At 36.4% G+C, this 18,657-nt stretch overlaps 1 protein-coding gene across 1 annotated transcript in view; it reads right to left on the minus strand.

Annotated features, from left to right (window-relative positions):
• Window positions 1-18,657, minus strand: part of SMC6 (structural maintenance of chromosomes 6) — a 57,069-nt gene that overhangs the window by 22,197 nt on the left and 16,215 nt on the right. The window contains exons 7-18 of the mRNA XM_079791672.1: window positions 17,767-17,847; window positions 16,598-16,699; window positions 11,984-12,103; window positions 11,793-11,891; window positions 8,847-8,993; window positions 8,475-8,563; window positions 8,132-8,296; window positions 7,565-7,743; window positions 5,647-5,851; window positions 2,926-3,040; window positions 1,592-1,752; window positions 105-240 (exon numbers count right to left, since the gene is read on the minus strand). Coding sequence (XP_079647798.1) covers window positions 105-240; window positions 1,592-1,752; window positions 2,926-3,040; window positions 5,647-5,851; window positions 7,565-7,743; window positions 8,132-8,296; window positions 8,475-8,563; window positions 8,847-8,993; window positions 11,793-11,891; window positions 11,984-12,103; window positions 16,598-16,699; window positions 17,767-17,847 — 1,599 coding nt within the window. The remainder of the gene's footprint in view (window positions 1-104; window positions 241-1,591; window positions 1,753-2,925; window positions 3,041-5,646; window positions 5,852-7,564; window positions 7,744-8,131; window positions 8,297-8,474; window positions 8,564-8,846; window positions 8,994-11,792; window positions 11,892-11,983; window positions 12,104-16,597; window positions 16,700-17,766; window positions 17,848-18,657) is intronic.

Here is an 18,657-nt window from a genome sequence, read left to right on the forward strand (position 1 = left end):
GCTTGAGGCCAAAAAGTTTGAGAACTACTCCTTAATTAAACACATTTTAAAAATAGCTTAAAAGTGACAAGATGAGAAAACAAAATGATGTATATTTTTTTTACCTTTAATTCTTTATATCGTAGTTGGAACCTTCTAAGAAATTCTTCATTGCGTTTAATATCCTTTTCAAGGGCAGACAAATGTTGCTGAAAATTTAATATCTGGGCCTTCTTATTTTCAACCTCATTCTCCAATTCACTTGATAGAGGAGGATAAAAAATAATTTAAAACTATTTCTGAATGTTACAAATACTTTAGATCTTTACAAAGAAAAGCTAATTTTTAATAGCTTATTTGCAAAAATCCTAATGATTTCAAAAAAATATCTAAATTGGAGTCAAATTTTAATTAATTCATTAATAGGCATTTATGATATGATTTCTGTGTGGTGGACATTGTGCATAGTGATAGGTAGAGGCAGAAATAGAATTAAGACATGAATAACTCAAACAAAAAAGAATCAGGAAATAAACCATAACATTAAAATACGAACAGGACACTATACGTCCATGGTACCACGGAAAATCAGACTTAGGGAGACATGGCAATTGTATTCTGTAAAGTTTTGAACAGTGGGTCCAACTAGAGGAGAGGAGGGGTGAAAAGATAAAATTGACAGCTCAACATTCACTGTTGGTGAATAAGTGCGACGATTGCTATGAATGTGTGAGGAGTTCAAGTGAATGGAAGGAGGACAATGAAAAGGGATGGAGAATAAAGCAAGCAGATGCCCAAACCATAAAGATGTGGCCGGCATTCACTGTCCTCAGAAATGATCTTCTCCTGCCTGACCACAGCACCTGTCTCCCAGAGCTGAGTGCCTGGTGATAGGGAACCACCTTTGCAGTTAAGAAAAACTACCCTGAGAGAGAGTGTGCCGTATTTCAATAAGAGGCATATTCCCCACGTTTTCACATCTCTGAGATAATCTCCAGTCCATGGTTCTATTAGCAGCTTTTTTCTTTGTTACTGATATATAAAATAACACAGCAACTTAAATTTGATAAATATTATAAATGTGCTATCTTATTAGAATCCTCAAAATTAAAAAAAAATTAAAGTCAGCTGAATAAATGATAATTGAATGATAAAAATGAAGAAAGAAGAATAATTGCGGCATTTCTGGTAAAAATGGGGCCAGATGCAAAAATTTAAAATGGCTCCTCAGTATTTAATAAGAAATGTTTATCACATATAAATCTATACATTTATTAACCAATAGTAATTTTGCTAAAACAATAAAAATTTATCAAGTAAATAAACTTTGAAACTAAGAGCCTAAACCAAAAATAAAACCAACAATATTGTTATTAAACATTTTTTTTCTGAATATTTAAAATAAACTTAAAGAATCAACATAATTTACATAAACAAAATGGCTAAATTTTACAACTTCCCTTTTTCAGGGTAGGACAAATTCTGTTCTGTATTTTCATATAGTGTTTTTTAACTATTTTTTACTTGGAGAAAGAACATGTGCTACCTAATAAAATATGAACCCCAAAGGAAGCAGTAGAAATAATATAGCAAAGCCACACTGAATACCAACCTTATTTCAGAATCCACATCTCTGCTTAGGAACTTAGGTCTTGTATATTCAGATGAATAATAACGTCCTGCAAAAACTTGATCACCATCAGCAGTAAAAGCTTCCCTGCAATTCTTGGGTGGCTTTTGGGACTGCATAACTGCGCGAGCTACAGAATTACTCTAAAAACAATAGAGGAATACATTTTTTAAATTGTGCCAAAGCATTTCTGATGCACATAATTTCAAAATGTTAACTGACATTGTTTTAAGATTCAAATATTTTTTATTTAAACATTCAAGTAAATAATTCCATAAAGTTAAACACAAGAATTAAAAAAAAACCTTCAAGAGTCAAAGAATTAAAACTATTAAGTCTTCAAATCAGCACAGCAAATAATGCTTTATGACAAACTGATACATTCTGTTTTTAAATTCTAATATTGCTATCCATTTAAAATTAAAAATTTTAAGTAACCCTTCACATGAATATATTTACTTTTACCAGTTCATACAAATCTTATTCTTTCTAAATGACTTTTACACCCTAGAAATGATGCATCTGAATAGCAAATTCCAGTAAACGACAACAATCTTGAAATATTTAAGCCCCAGAGGAAGTAAAAAGGGGAATCAGGCTTAACCTCTCCAGGCACATACAATAGAATGTCATTGTTTTATTTCACGTATCCTTCTAAAATATGATAGCGCTAAACCCACAAAAATTACAACACTTGCAATACACACACACTTGGATTACTAATACCATTATTTCTCATTTCCATTAATAAGAAAAACAGACTCTATTGTGTTTGTCTTGATTACTTATTTCTGTTTTAAAATTCCTTATTCCTTCCCAGCAAATTTATTCCAAAAGGTAAAACACAATATGGTAACCAAATCAAACAAGTATATAAAAATGCATTTACAGATAAAGAATACATATTGATTTTACAGCACTCAAATTTTTATGAAAAGAGATCCATAAAATATCAAGTCAAGTATTTGTTTAAAAAGTAGAATGATAATAATACACGTATCTGTAAAGGCAAGTAAAAAATGAATTTCGCAGGCAATCAAGAAAGCATAAACAAAAAAATTTATAGCATCATGCATCAAAAAAATAAATACATTTGTGAAATTGCTTTATAAAGAATAGCTGAAAGTAATAAAGTTCCCTGGGGCAAAAAACAAACCACCAGCTCCATATTCGTCTATAGATTTTCCTACGAGGTACATGTACAATGATGAACCATCAACAGCTCCATGATGTAGGAGGGGAACAGGAATTTATATAACCTACTTCAGTTCTGAAGTGTTTAAAATAACATAAACACAGCACGCATCTGGTCTTACTTTGATTAGCAGCACTGTTTCTATCCCTCTCATGTCAATCAGGCTATTTGCAACAACTGCGTTATTTATTTCCAAAGCTGTCAGCACCGTTGGGAACTCAGGATGATAAGCAGCTCTAAGAGACAAAAATACATAAGGATTAGCATCAAACTTTAATTATATGTAAACATATATATATATATATATATATATATATATATATACACACACACATATATATGTATATATATATATACACACACATATATATATATTTTAATGGGTGAGTAGATGATAGGTAATGATAAGATAATGAAAAATATCTGGTAACATTTGAAAACATCTGATTAGATTTATTTTATTTACTTAGCAAACATTTATATGTGATAGGCACTGTTATAAGAATATTATATGCTCATCTAATCCTATAGCAACAATGAGATAGATAATATTATTCTCTCCCTTTTTCTTTCCAGAGGAGAAAGCTTCAGATTTTAGTAAGTTCCTCCATGTCATAAAGCTTGTTAAATGCTTGGGCTAGGATTTAAACGAGGCAGCTCAGCTCTAGAGCCCAGATTCTTCTTCTTCTCCTTCTTCTTTTTTTAAAAATAAAATAGAGTTGGCATATGATATTAGTCTCAGGTGTACAACACAGTGATTCAACATTTGTAGAGCCCAGATTTTTAAACATTATGCCCTACTGCCTGTTACAATAATTACACCTTTCTTAAATCTTACATGCTATCATACATAAATATAAAAGTCAATTAATTAAAAAAGTGAAACAATATTCCTACTGAGACAAGAAAAATTGAAGTAAAGATTATTATGAACACAGAGGAAACATGAGAGAAATGATATTCTTAGGAATTATAATTTGGGCTCCCTAAAGAGACATTCACTCTTTCAACTAAAATTTTAAACATCTGCGCTATTAACAGCACTGAAGAATGGATACACCAAGAATAGAAGGTGCAGAAGCATGAATATCTAAGGGGCCAATGGTCATGGTAGTCTTAGTGCTTTCTTAGTCCTAGAATTCTAACACAAAGAAAGTATCTTTGTATATACAGGGTAGGGCCAAAGCAGGCTTACAGTTGTATGTGAAACAGAGCTTATTCTTGCATTATTAGTTATTAAATATTGCATTATTTTCCATAGGAATAACTGAAAACCTTCTTTTGGCTTAAACAACTGAAAAATGAAGATGGAGAAGATTCTAGAAAGAGCAGGTTGTAGGGTAAAAATCAGGAGACTGGTATTTACACAAATTAAATTTGAATGTCTATTTTCCCAGACTTCAGATGCAACTAACCTGTCAGGGGTCATTTTTACTATAGCAATGTTGTCTGGTAGCACAATTGAAATTTCGCTTTTATGGGGTTTAAGAAACCAGGGATCAAACTAGAAATCAACAGGTGAAATTCCCATGCAGACAAAGAAAACACTTACTCTTAACTCCCAATCCTTATCCTATATAATAAAAGCCTAATATGCTAAGTGTCTGACCGTTCGACCAGTCGCTATGACGTGCACTGACCACCAGGGGCAGACACTCCGACCGGTTGGTTAGCTTGCTGCGGGGGTCCAGCTGATTGGGACTGGGCGAGACGAGCCGGACACGCCCTGGAGCCCTCCCTGACCCAATCATGCACTGGTGGGGTCCCTCAGCCTGGCCTGTGCACTCTTGCAATCTGGGACTCCTCAGGGGGATGTCGGAGAGCTAGTTTCGGCCTGATCCCTGCAGGTGAGGCTGAGGGACCCCAACGGTGCATGAATCAGTGCACCGGGCCTCTAGTTTCTAGTATAAAAGCCCTAAAATCAATAATTCTAATAGAGGACTTAACTACTTTTGACAAATCCAATTTTTTCTTATATTTTTCCTAAATCAATTGTTGGCACATCTGTTAGTCACTCCAGCCAAAAACCTAGCAGTCATCCTCAATTCTTCTTTCTCTTATACTGAAGTAACACGTGTTACTGATTTTGTCCTAAATATCTCTTTTAATCTGTTCCTTATTATCTATAATGCAAATGCTATTTTTGCGAGTAATATATGATGTCATGTCTCCATGCAATTTGCACATAAAATTCTATTTGCCTAGAAGGGAATTAACAAACTCATCAGAAGACCAATCATTTCCTCTCTCCTCTGATTTCTTCACTAACCTACCTCCTAACATTTAGTTACTCCCTTATCTCAACCACAACTACCTCCCAACATTTAGTTACTCCCTTTTCTCAACTGCAACTATACCTTGTAATCCAATTTTATCAAAGCTGACAAAGAATAAATTAGGGAATATGTACATACTTAGAAATACAGTGGGCAGCCAGCAGCTAGTAAAGAGGAGAGTTTAGGTATTTTGCCTTGAGAGGTTTATTAGGGTCATTAAGGAAAACAATCACAGCTCTTGAAGGAATCTTTGAAGCACAATGAACAATGAGCACCCAAGTTCTTCCTTAACACCTCCCTTTTTATTTGTCTAAGTCTGGCACCATTTCCCTCATCAGCATCATTCCTATGCCACACTACATCTATTTCACTGTACTGACTCCCACAACAGACCTCAAGGCAGAGAGTATCTCTCTTGTTTATCTACCTGAAGAGAACAACGTGGCCTGATGCAATTTTACATATCAGTAGTACAGACATGGTTAACATAAAAATGTTTTAATTCTTTGTGACCTTGCACATGATTAAGCAAAACCAGAAGCAGTATTTAATTACTGATGCCTTACCTATGTCGTACATCATACATGTCATTCCGAAACTCAGAAACAATTATCTGTGGCCGTGAGGTCCCTGGTGAGTAAAACTTTCTCATCAGTGCCTGAAGTACTCTTTCATCAGAATGATTATGGCAACAATAAGCTTGCAGAAGTCCTTTTAAGCAAGATTCAATAGCCAAAGCAAGTTCAGGATCCCGAAGATGAATGCAAGCTCCTAAAAGTGAGACAAAATTATTAAAGGCCCATAAATACTTATTTTTAAATATTAATGTAACTATCTTTCTAAAATAGTTCATATGGTTTTAAAATATTCTCATATAAAGCAGCTTAAATGATATTACAAATATTACTTTAACTGAATGGGAAATGCCACGTATCTACTCATCACACTGGGAGGAAACCAACTAAACTCTGTGAAAAAAGCTGTCTCACTGGAATGTAAATCAACAGTGGTTTTTCTACATATGTTTATACATTCCAGCCTTTGAACGGTATTTTGAAAATCAATCAAAAGATTTAGAGATTCTTTATTATTTTTTCTATAAAACTGATTAACATTGGAACTTTAGACTTACAACAGGAAAAAATGCCTCATTCACTGAAATGGATCCTGGCATAGAGGGATATATTTAATTAAAGGGACATTACTACAATACTTAATATAGTACATAGCACTGTACTTATACAATAATACAATACTTACTAACAAAATATGTTTATATTTACAGCATCATTTTCACGTAATGAGGTACAGAATTAGAGGTAACTCCATAGAACTCAACTGATTTTCTAAAATCTCATGTATATATGGAAATAATTAAATAATCCCAGATTTTACAGTTGGAAGAAGACTTAGAAACAATTTTGACCATCCTTAATAGAAACTAAGAAAAACACAAGTCATTTTATAAAGGTTACACAAAACTCAGGTGGTGAGTATCCTTTCAAATATATCGTAACTAGAGGCCCGGTGCATGAAATTTATGCACTGGAAAGGGTGTGTGTGTGTGTGTGCGTCCCTTAGACCAGACTGCACCCTCTCCAATCTGGAACCCCTTGAGGGATGTCCAACTGCCCGTTTAGGCTCGATCCCAGCAGTCAGACATCCCTCTCACAATCTAGGACGGCTGGCTCCCAACTGCTCGCCCCTAACCGCTTCTGCCTGCCAGCCTGATCACCCCCTAACCACTACCCTGCCAGCCTGATCTATGCCTAACTGCTCCCCTGCTGGCTGGATTGACCCTAACTGCCCTCCCCTGCGGGCCTGGTAAACCCTAACTGCCCTCCCCTGCAGGCCTTGGTCTCCCCCCAACTGTCCTCCCCTACAGGCCTGGTCGCCTCCAACTGCCCTCCTCTGCCGGCCCCGTCACCCCTAACTGCCCTCCCCTGCAGGCCTGTTCGCCCCCAACTGTCCTCCCTTGCAGGCCTGGTCCCTCCCAACTGCCCTCCCCTGCTGCCCTGATCACCCGCAACTGCCCTCCCTTGCAGGCCTGGTCCCTCCCAACTGCCCTCCCCTGCCTGCCATCTTGTGACCACATGGGGGCAGCCATCTTGTGTGTAGGAATGACATTCAAATTGCATATTACTCTTTTTATTAGATAGGATGTCACTGTATTTTCTTACTAATCAGCTACATTAAAGTTAGTTCATTTATTTATTCATTCAGGAAAAAAATCAAAATCAGATTATTTAACTATTTTCCTACGTTCTCTTTCTTTTGATTATTTTATGCTTTAAAGATACAAAAGCAAAGTTATAAACTTTAAGGTGACTCATCACTATTTCTTAAAATATGTACAATTAAAATCCACACATAATTATACAGCTCCTTGATAATAGTTTTAAAATTAGATTCAATAGACCCACTCCTGAAAATAAAACCTTATTTCTAATGTTTATTATATCCCGACTAAATGGTGACAAATACCTAAGGGGCCTACAGGTTTATAGGTAAAGTGCCCACGTCTATAAGCATCATCTATTGCTTCAAGAAGAGCTGGAACATGAGGGCCAAATCGTTTCAGTCGATCAGTTTTACTATCTCTCAGTTCTTTCAGTTGCTTCTGATTATAGCTCAGTGTATGCTTCACATCTAATTCTTCTCTCCTAAAATATAAAAGTGGAAGAACAGAGCAGACATGTGATATAATTACATAGACATATTCACCCTTTCCCCCTAACACCTGTATACCAGTGACAGACCCCGCAATCCTAAAAACTAAAGGCAGACAGATGTCTTTATTTAAAAATAATTGTGCAACTAGAGAACAGACAGAAATCCTAAAAAATAAAATAAAAAATGCAACAATGGGGACTAGAAATCCCAGAAGTTATTCAACTCTAAGAGTGTAAGAAAAGTCTCAAAAAATGATTTTTAAAAGGTCCCTAATTATGCAGAACAAAACCCCCCATGTTTTCTTACTTCATATAAAGAGCAACACTATATGATTTTCAAGTAATTGAAAAAAATAATTGTAAGCATGTTGAAACTTACCTAATTCTAGTATGTTCTTCTTTGTCCTTTTCTATGGCTTGCTGAAACTGCTCCATCTCTTGATTGACAGAAATTTCTTGATCCTGTAAGGCCTTTACTCTGTCTTTTAACCAAGATATTTTTCTTTGCCTTTCCAACCGCTCAGGTTCCAAAGATTGATCGGCACTAACAGTAAATAATCCAAAGTGGAAAATGTTAAATGAAAAACCTAACATTAAAAAAAACATAAAGCAATGTGATAAAACCGTTTAACAATAATACAGAAAATATAGTTCTCCATTTCACCTAGACTACTTTATTACAAAATGAAGGAACCATAAAAATCACAAAATAGCTATTTTACCTTTTTTTTAGTTCTTCAATTCTTTTGCAAAGCTGCTCATCATCTTTCTTTAATGCTCTATACTCATCTAGGGAACGGCTATATACAATCTAATGAAAAATTAAACACACATCAGTAAAATAAAAACAAATAAATATCCCATTCAAGTCCACTTTGCCAAGTCTTCAAATCAGTGGCTGAATATAAGCAGAAATATATTTTTAAAATAAAAAAGTACATAAATGACCAAATGAAAACATTTTTTAAAGTCTTAAAGCAACATAGATTTCAACACAATTACAAAACCTCTACTTCTAAAAATAAACGAAGAGTATTTATATTTGACATATTTGACACAGTTTTTAATATTCCAGATTGGACAATTTCTCTCACCTCGGCTTCATGATAGGCTCTTTTCTTAGCAGTGACATCTGCTTTCAATGCCATGCATTCTGGTGCTCGTGCATTTGTCTCTTCACTAATCTTTTCCAGTTTATCTTGAATATCCTTGTATTTGTTTTCTGCTTCATTAAGTCTGACCTTTAAAAAAATAACATTGTTGGCATATGTTTTATTTTTCTTCAATAAATAAAAATTTTAAAAATTATATATAGTTCACACCCAAATAATAAATTTAATTTCACTGATTAAATAAGCTCAAGATACCAGGCAAGCAAATATAATTATAATATAAAATACTAAAATATAATTAAATTTTAATTCCACATTTCCAACAAATATGTTATCTTCTAGGGATACAAAGATGCTGTAACAATTGTCTTCAAGTAACACAATTAAAGAAAGATATACACAATTCAGCAGAGAAATAGGCATGCAAATTACTCATGCAGTTTGAATAGATTAATGCTGAAGTCAGGTATGCCTATTTATAATTGTGGAAGCATACAGAAGAAACCCATAGCTTTGCCAGGAAAAAACAGGCATGTCTTCAAAGCAGGAGTAGCATTTGAGCTGAGGCTGGAAAGATTTAATAAAAATGTACCAGGAGAAAAGCTGGGGAAAGATGTTAGAGGTTGAGGGTGAAGCATGTGGAAAGGGATTAATACCCATTTAGGAGTTAGAAATATTTCTGGAGATTAAACTGAGAAGGTAGTGGCGGAAGATGGGATGACGAAGTACAAAGGTCTTGAATTCCACGGTGATCAGCTTACAGCTTAACCCTCTAGACAACTGGCAGACAAGATCTGATCAAATCTGTATAGTAAGTCACTTTGGGAGCCAAGGAAGGTAGGTTAGAGAGGAAAATTAAAGAAAATGATTTCAGTAAGAAGTTAACAGAATATTCTGAAGCAAAAATAATTAGAGGCCAGAATGGGGCACTGACAATAGAATGCATTAGAAGTGGCAAATATGAGAACAATTTAGATCAGGAATCAGCAAACTTTTTCTGGAAAGAGCCAGATAGTGTATGCCTCAGAATTTGTGAGTCATATTGTCTCTCACAGCTAGTCAACCAGATATGCTAAGTTTAAAGTTTCTGGAGCAGATTATATAAAGCTGTGAAGACAGACATTTGAATCAGTGCTCAGGGTAAACATTTGAATAGGAAATATAGATTAGGGAATTGTCAATATTAGGATATTTAGGAAGCATTACAGAGAATGATAACAAAGTTCTATTATTAATTAACCTTTTGCACTCGGATGTCGAGTGTGACTCGACACGGTTAGCATTAGAATAAAGGAATCGAGAAAAAAGCAAGCGAGTACAAAGGGTTAAAACATTTATAGTATAATCTGTATGCTTTTTTAATAAAAACTGAAGTTGGTCTATGTGTTATACACACTAAACATCTCATATATTTTCAGTTCTAAATTAAGTTACACAAGTTTAAAGTCTGCTTTAGACACTATTCAGAAACCTTCGATTCAATAGTCATTCTATAAACAATAACTGAGCATATATTACAGGAAAGTTTTTATGTAAGACAGAGGGTGAAGGACATAAATATAAAATTAGATAGTCTTTATCCTACAGAAATTTACCACTTACTACATAAAGTGCCCAAATAGTTAAAGTGGAGCAAACACCTACAGCAGCAAATTTTACCCAGCCTCAAGGTTTTCCGTTTCCCGTTTGGAAGAAAAGGAGTGAGCACCTAGTACTCAGACTGGATTCCATTTCTAGAATGGTGAATACCTAAAGAGGGGAGTAACTTAAAAGTGTTTCCACATGAGAAGCTAAGAAAGGAAGTAGAGAAAAATAGAGTGAAAATTTCAGAATAATCTCTCCAAAATGAGTATGTGAGTTGAGAGAAGTAGGTGGGATTGAATTTCCATTTATTACCTGAAGAGGGAGTAATAAACTCAGCCAGACATCACCAAGAAAATGTACAACCTGTAGCACTTCTGTTACTTTTCATACTCATCTATTACCTTTAATAGCTTATGTCAGAACCCTTAAAAGAAAAAGTCATATCTGTTTAACTTGGAGGCACAGAAAAAACCAAGGTAGGGAAGATTATATCCTATTACATCTAAGCTCGGGGTCCAACAACTACTAAGTAGAATACTCAGAGGTAAGTCAACCACACTGAGTATGGGGTATGGAATGTGGGGTTGGGTGTCCTATATAGAAAGAAAAGGCTAGAAACCCTACTTCTGGCATAATACTGTGTGGAATTCCACAGTGCTGGCTACACACCCTTGTGAACATACTAAAATTCCACTGACCTGTAAATTTTGCATGGGTGAATTGTATGGTATATGAACTATATCTCAATAAAGCTGTTTAAAAACAAATGGAGCCCGGATGGCGTGGCTCTGACCTATGAATCAGGAGGTCACGGTTCGATTCCCGGTCAGGGCACATGCCTGGGTTGTGGGCTCAATCCGAGAGTGGGGTGCGCAGGAGGCAGCCGATCAATGATTCTCTCTCATCATTGATGTTTCTTTCTCTCTCTCCCTCTTCCTTCCTCTCTGAAATCAATAAAAATATCTTAAAAAAACAAAAAAACTAAAAAAACGAACGGAAAGGCGAGAATAAAGAGTGGATCTGCTGTATGTTAAAAAGGTCCACGTGGAGGATCCCAACAGAAAATGACTACCTTTATGTACCACTCAACCAACTTCTACCGCTAGGCCCAAGTGGAAGACAGTTTTCTTGAATCTTAGCTGTTCACATCCAAATAGTGTCCTCTTTTTAAAAGTATTGCTACGATACTCCTTGAACAAAAGTTTAGGTCAGCTTCACTTGAGTAATAAATTCAAATTAGGTAAATATATAGGTTGGAACTGCTATTTTTGTAGGTCATAATAGTCTAGTATCAGCAATCTCATATGATTCAACATACTAAATCTGTATAAAAATAGTAATTACCTGCTGTTCTTCCATTTTCCTTTCAAGTCTAGCAGCACGATCTTCTCCAATTTTGATATTATCTCTGATAGCATTCAATTGTTTTTCAATTTCATTGACCTAAAAAGAAATTACACAGCAAATCACTAACTGTAACAAAATATACTCTGATAATACAAGTGTATGTGAATAAATAATTAAGTGAAAATTACCACTGCCCAAGCCATTTCATGTTTCAAGCCTTCTAAGTTAGTCTTCATTGTACTTAAACCAGCAATCATTTGAAAACGTTCTTCTTTCTCTAAACACTGGCGTTTCAGTTCAACAAGTCGCTTTAAAAAAAAAAAGATATATTTCTTATTAACATTGAAAAGACAAGACTTTTCACAAATGTATTTCTTTTGAATACACTGCCTAAACAAGTACTAAAAAAGATTTGCTAGGAAATGACTTAAGATGAAAATAAAAATATTTTTGATTCATTGGTACATTTTACTAGATACAGCAATTTTGTTAATTTCTGTACTATAAAAATGGCCAAATAAAGGGTTAAGACAACACAAGTATAGACAAAACACAAAACAGTTTACCATTTTCTCTCTATTCCATATCTGATGCACAGACTAATATGTGTTTTGGGCAAAGTACACTCCGCACTCATTCTAAACACATTGGAAGACTCAGAAGAAATTTATTTCCAAAAATCAACGAAGGTATAATTTCCTTATCCAAGTCCTCTCTTAATAATTAATAAGTAAAATCATCAAACCAATATTAAGTATGACATTAGAACAGCTTCTGAAGTGGCTCCTAGACTTTATATTCTGTACCCCTGGATAGACGCCTCTCCCCTTCATCCATGCTTACATATTCACTGTTCATTTTACTGTGTTTCCCTAGCCAAGTTACTTTCCCATTCTCCAGGGTTATTTCAATCCACCATTACTCTTCAACCCTCATACTCTCCGCCACACTAATCCCTCATTCATTCTCCCTGCCTCCTACTTCAGAGAATGTAGTCATTAGAGACAATTCCCTCCAACTCCCCACCACCTTACCTACAAATCTAAATCAGTCATCTCCTCCCTCCTCCACCTGCTACAAAAGAGGTGGCTTCTTTTTTTTTTTGATTTTCAATTTTTAAAAATTTCTTTATTGATTAAGGTATCACATATTTGTCCTCATGCCCCCATTCCCATCCCACACCCCTCCCCACACATGCCCCCACCCCCCTGTTGTCCCCAACCGCTGGTTAGGCGCATATGCAAGAGGTGGCTTCTTTATCCTTAAGTCCAGTCCCATCGCTTGCCTACATTTTGGATTCAACCATCCCCTTCTGCCTTCTCAGGAGATCTATATTTATTTATTTTTCATGGCATCTTTTTATGTTTATTTCCACTTCACCCTCTTCACTGAATCCTTCCCTTTATCATATTTTACTCTTTACTCATTTACCTTTCCCACTTACAAATAAAACCACCACTAACCATTCCTGGGAACTACCTCCTCTTCTAAAAGTCTCCTCTTTCCACTCATGTTTCATGAAAAGAATCTCTATCTCTTGCGTTTCCTCACATTTTCAGCCCTGTGACTCTATTTCGCCACTACTGAAACTCTTCTCTCGCCACAGACGTCTCCGAAGATCATGTCACTAAATATAGATAAGTATTTGTTAATCTGTGTGGTGTCTGTCCACTCAGTACAGTTGTGACCACTTCCTTCTCATATTCTCTCTTCCCTTAGTTTCTGTGACTCCCATGAGCATAGGGCTCCAGGCTGGCCTGGGCCCACTTTCTTCCACTTCTCAGGCTCAGACATTACATATGGCCTAGATCAGCAGTCGCCAACTGGTGGTCTGAGGACCACTGGTGTCCGTGAGGTCTGAAAGGTTGGCGACCACTGGCTTAGATACCAACAATATACTGACCACTCCCAAACTCTTACTGAGGCCAGGCTTGACTTCTGTGTGCCTCTCATATATCCAACTTCCCACTTTGCATTTGTATTTAGATACTTTATAAGCAGCCCAAAATTAAATTGTTCAAAATGGAATTCATCATCTTTCTTAAGGGAAAAAGGGCCGAAACCGGTTTGGCTCAGTGGATAGAGCATCGGTCTGCGGACTGGAAGGTCCCAGGTTCGATTCCGGTCAGGGGCATGTACATTGGTTGCGGGCACGTCCCCCGGTTGGGGGTGTGCAGGAGGCAGCTGATCGATGTCTCTCTCTCATCGATGTTTCTAGCTCTCTATCCCTCTCCCTTCCTCTCTGTAAAAAATCAATAAAATATATTTAAAAAAAAAAAAAGGGAAAAAGGAAGGAAGGAAGGAAGGAAGGAAGGAAGGAAGGAAGGAAGGAAGGAAGGGAGAGAGAGAGAAAGACTGGTTCCCAAGCTTCCTATCTTAAGAAACTTACTCTACAGCTGGGGTGTCCTTCTGTCACCCTTGCTGTGTCTTCTGTCTCAACTTTACTCCTCCAGGTACTATATAACATCTGCCCAAATCATTCCAAAACTCTTCTCTCCATTACAACTGCCACCACCCTAATTTATGTCATTATCATCTCTTTAGACAAAGATAACACCTTCTTTATTGATCTCTCCACATCTATTTCTTCTGGACAGCAATATGGGGCATTTAATGAATTAGAAAAAAAAAGTTCTTATTAAGTGCACATTTTGCATACAGAACTCTGCTACATGATATAGGAAAGTACTTCTTAAACTTCATAATCAAAATATCTTTAATTGTTGATGGCATAATACCATGAAGAAAGTGGATATTTAACCTCAGGCTGTCTCAAGCAAAGTTTTTCAAAGTCCTGATTTTTTACATAATAAATGTAACATATACTAAGTACATTTAATTGAATATGCAAGCATTCCCTTTCCCCATTAATAATATTGATACTCCAAGAAAATTGTGCTATATTAATCCTGTGGTTTACAGTACATCCTCGCACACTACCACATATACCAAGTTTGAAGGGATGATGTGGGAAATAAAAATAAATATGCTCACCCCTACTTTTGGAGTTTTCACTTAATGAACCATAAATCTATAAACTTAATTTTAATATATAAAAACGTGAAGTAAAAATACCAGTGAAACAACTAATACATTGACCTGAGTCAGTCCTTAGTACAAAAGGACAAGCTGTATAGAACTGACTGAATAACAAAAGAGCAAGACCCAGAACCACACAAAAGTTGGCAGAACTTAATGTACTGGACGAACAACTGAAATGTAAGCCTTATGACTCTGAGGTCTCTGATTATCAAACAGAAGGGTGGATCTTCAGGAATCTGAAGAAGAAAGTATAAGAACAAAAGATAACATATGTAAAAACAAACTTAAGTCCCACTGGCTTGAGTGATTTCTAATGCAAGCAAATTTGCACAGCTGCAAATCTGGGAGTACTGATGTGACAGCTGCCTCCAACACATCAGTGCCTGATGGAAGTTAACACTGTACGAGGGAAATGAAAGCGTCATCTACCATATCCTATCTAAAAGAGGGAATATGAAAACTGACCATCTCGTTGTAACACAAGATGGCTGCACCCACAGCAGAGGAGGGGATCCTGTGACACAAGATGGCTGTGCCCACAGTGGAGGCTGAGTTCCCGTAATGAGCCTAAATAAACAATCAACAGGGATGAGGCTGTGTGGCACTGGGCTGGGGCAGGGGACCTGAGGCTGCGCCCCCCACCTGGTGGGGCTTGACAGGGGACCTGAGGCCACGCCCCATGCCCCGGCGCCGGGCCGTGGGAACTCATGCTGTGACCCCCACCCAGTGGGGCTTGACAGGGGACCTCAGGGTGCAGCCCCCACCCTAGTGCCGGGCCGGAGGACCTGAGACCACACTCCCCACCCCAGCACCAGGTGGGGGGACCTGAGGCCACACTGACCGCCATGTGGGGCTTGACAGGGGACCTCAGGCCACACCCCCCGCCCACAGGGCTTGATGGGAGACCTCAAGGTGCACCCCCCGCCTGGCGGGGTACCTCAGGCTGCGCTCCCTGGCCTGAGCCAGGGGACCTCAAGGCACACTCCCTGGCCCGGGCGACCTCAGGCTGTGCCCCCCGCTCTGGCGATGGGCCAGGCGACCTGAGGCTGCACTCCCCACCTGGTGGGGCTTGACGGGGATGGGGTCGGCTGGGTCTGCATCTAGCCCAGTGGGGGTGGGGCTGGCCGGGTCTGGGTCTCATGTGATTTCGAGGTGCATGTGGGTGGGCGGGGACTTGACTCTGGTTCCCGTGGTGTGCCCTAGACTCTGACAGGAGGAAGATTTTCATATACATTTTACTAATATTCTTTCATCTCTGACACTCCTATTATAGAGAAAGGGCAAATACCAATGTTAAAATATTTCCTCTAATTAATTCCCTTTTAATGTGCACGAATTTCGTGCACCAGGCCACTAGTATAACTATAAATGCATATTATGTATAATATCAGCTTGAGATCTGTGCCTAGTTTCCCATCAAAAAAAGTGTTACAAGAATTTAAACTACGTATAATGGGAATTAGTGGTATCTTATTGTAGAACCAATCAGTCATATATTAAGAAGACTACATATGTAAGATACTGCCCTGTCTAATTATAGTGTAATAGAGGAAGTAATATGTGTACATACCCATTATTACAAAACAAAAAGTAAAGTCTAGTAAATACCCTAAATATAAAAACCACACTTTCATAGGGTACTTTGAAAATATTACTTTCATATAGACAGATATATAAACATATAAATGTATATAATTTTATAACATTTATACCTATAGAAATTTGACTGATCTCAAAAATAACATTAAATGTTTACAAACCTCTTCTCCTTGACTGATCTGTTCCTTTGTTCTTTCTTTCGTTTCCATTATGTATGAATAATCTTCCTTCATTTGTTCGAGTTGGGTTGCTTTCATGAAAAACTGTCAACAACAAGGAAAACACAATTAAGAATTTGCAAATTTCCATGGAACGCTAAAAAAAAAAAATTGGGTCTCCAAAACTTTTAGACCAATTATGTAAACAAGACAAGAAAAACATATGCAAGCAAATACACAGAGACACAAAAGAACATGTCTTATTTCAGACCCCAAATTTACTTAACCTACTATGTTCATATCTACATGTTCATTTGCAAAAGTTCTTAAAACTCTATGAAAGAAAACACTTTGCTATGATAGTAATACCATTTTGAAAGCTTATTTTCATTGATTCCCATTCTTTAAGCAAAAATGGCAACAGAAAACATCTGAATGTTTGATCTTAGTACATTGTAAATTTTTAGAAAAGGAAATACTTAAACCCATTCAAAAGTTACACTGTAAATTTTAGTAGTAGTCACAATTTTGTAAGCTTTTTGAGATTTAAACAATTTAAGGCATAAAAATTAATATTCAGACAAAACTAAGAAATATGATTTCTTATGTTTGGGATATAAAACAAAATCATAGACAGACAACAGTATGATGCTCACCAGAGGGAAGAGGATGGGCAGGTAGTAAAGGGTAAAGGGGAGGCAAACATATGGTGCTAGCAGATGACTTAACTTTGGGTGGGTGGTGGGCACACAATGAAATAAACAGATCATGTACCAAAGAAATATACATTTGAAACCTATATGGTCCTACTAATCAATGTCACCCCAATGAATTTAATAAAAACTTTTTAAAAAGTTATTACAATGTGTGGCTAATCATTCCTTTGTATCTCCTTAAAGATTAATTTTAGAAAATAATAACCCATTCTCCCTCAGAATTAAAAGCCAAAAAGTGGACCAAGAATTTACCAAAAGATTAACATTTCTGGTAGTGTTAATTTAGCATCTTACTTAACAATTTCCTAAATTAGTCCCTATAATAATTACTTTAAATAGGTGGCTTATTAAAAAACCCTCAATATTTACTGTGGAAACAAGAATTATGTTCAGAATATATGCTTAACCTATGAATGTGTTCTTTTATTAAGTTCACGTTTACTTGGTGTTCCTTACTTTGTACTTGTCTCCCTCATTTTTAGACTGTAAAAACTGCTTGCTCATCTCTTGTGTTAAAACAGAAACAGGATTATCCACCTGAAAAAAGCAAACAAGCAAACAAAAGGTTATTTTTGAATACGTCAATTTAATGCCTTAAGATAAACAAACTGAATATATACAATACACCTGACCTATGGTGCCATCAAGCAGGCTAAGTTATTAGCCAATGGTTAGAGCATTAGGGCAAATATACAAAAAAAAATGTTATAACAGAGAGAAAATGTTTCAATATTTCATGATACTAAAATATATACTACAGTCAAAATTAAATATTCTGCTATTACATGAGGGCACAACTACAAGAATTCTCTGAAGAAGTGTTTTTACTACAAAGTTTTCATTTCTTTCATCTGTTTTATAGAATATCACTCCTAGCTACTCTTAACTAGTGGACAAGAGTCGGGAAAGCCCGAGCATGGGATTCAGCTGACTTGAGACCTGCTTTGGGCTCTGTTTCTACCCTCCTATGTAGCCTTGGGCAGCTTAGTTTCTCTAAATACAAAAAGGTCCAACTCAGTTTCTATTTAATCAGAATTATGATAAGTATTGTTTCTTTTTCTCACAGCAGTTTTTCAGAGTTCCCATTTGTTGTTATTTCTTCATGAAGACATTATAAAAGAAATGCAAATGCTGGAGTCATTTCTATCTTTTGGAGCGGGGAGTCATTTTAAATAAGCCATTGCTTGGATTCAACCACCTTTGGCTAACAAGTTAAAGTACAGTTAAGGTAATAATAAAGTATATTAAGAGTTCAAATTATAGTTGAAAAAAGTTTAAAAATATTACTTGTTTCAAAAAGATTCAGGGTCTTATACTTGATACCTCTGGTGCTAGTAACAAAGCAAC

This window comes from Cnephaeus nilssonii (assembly GCF_951640355.1).
Source record: "Cnephaeus nilssonii genome assembly, chromosome: 15".
NCBI lineage: Eukaryota > Metazoa > Chordata > Mammalia > Chiroptera > Vespertilionidae > Cnephaeus > Cnephaeus nilssonii.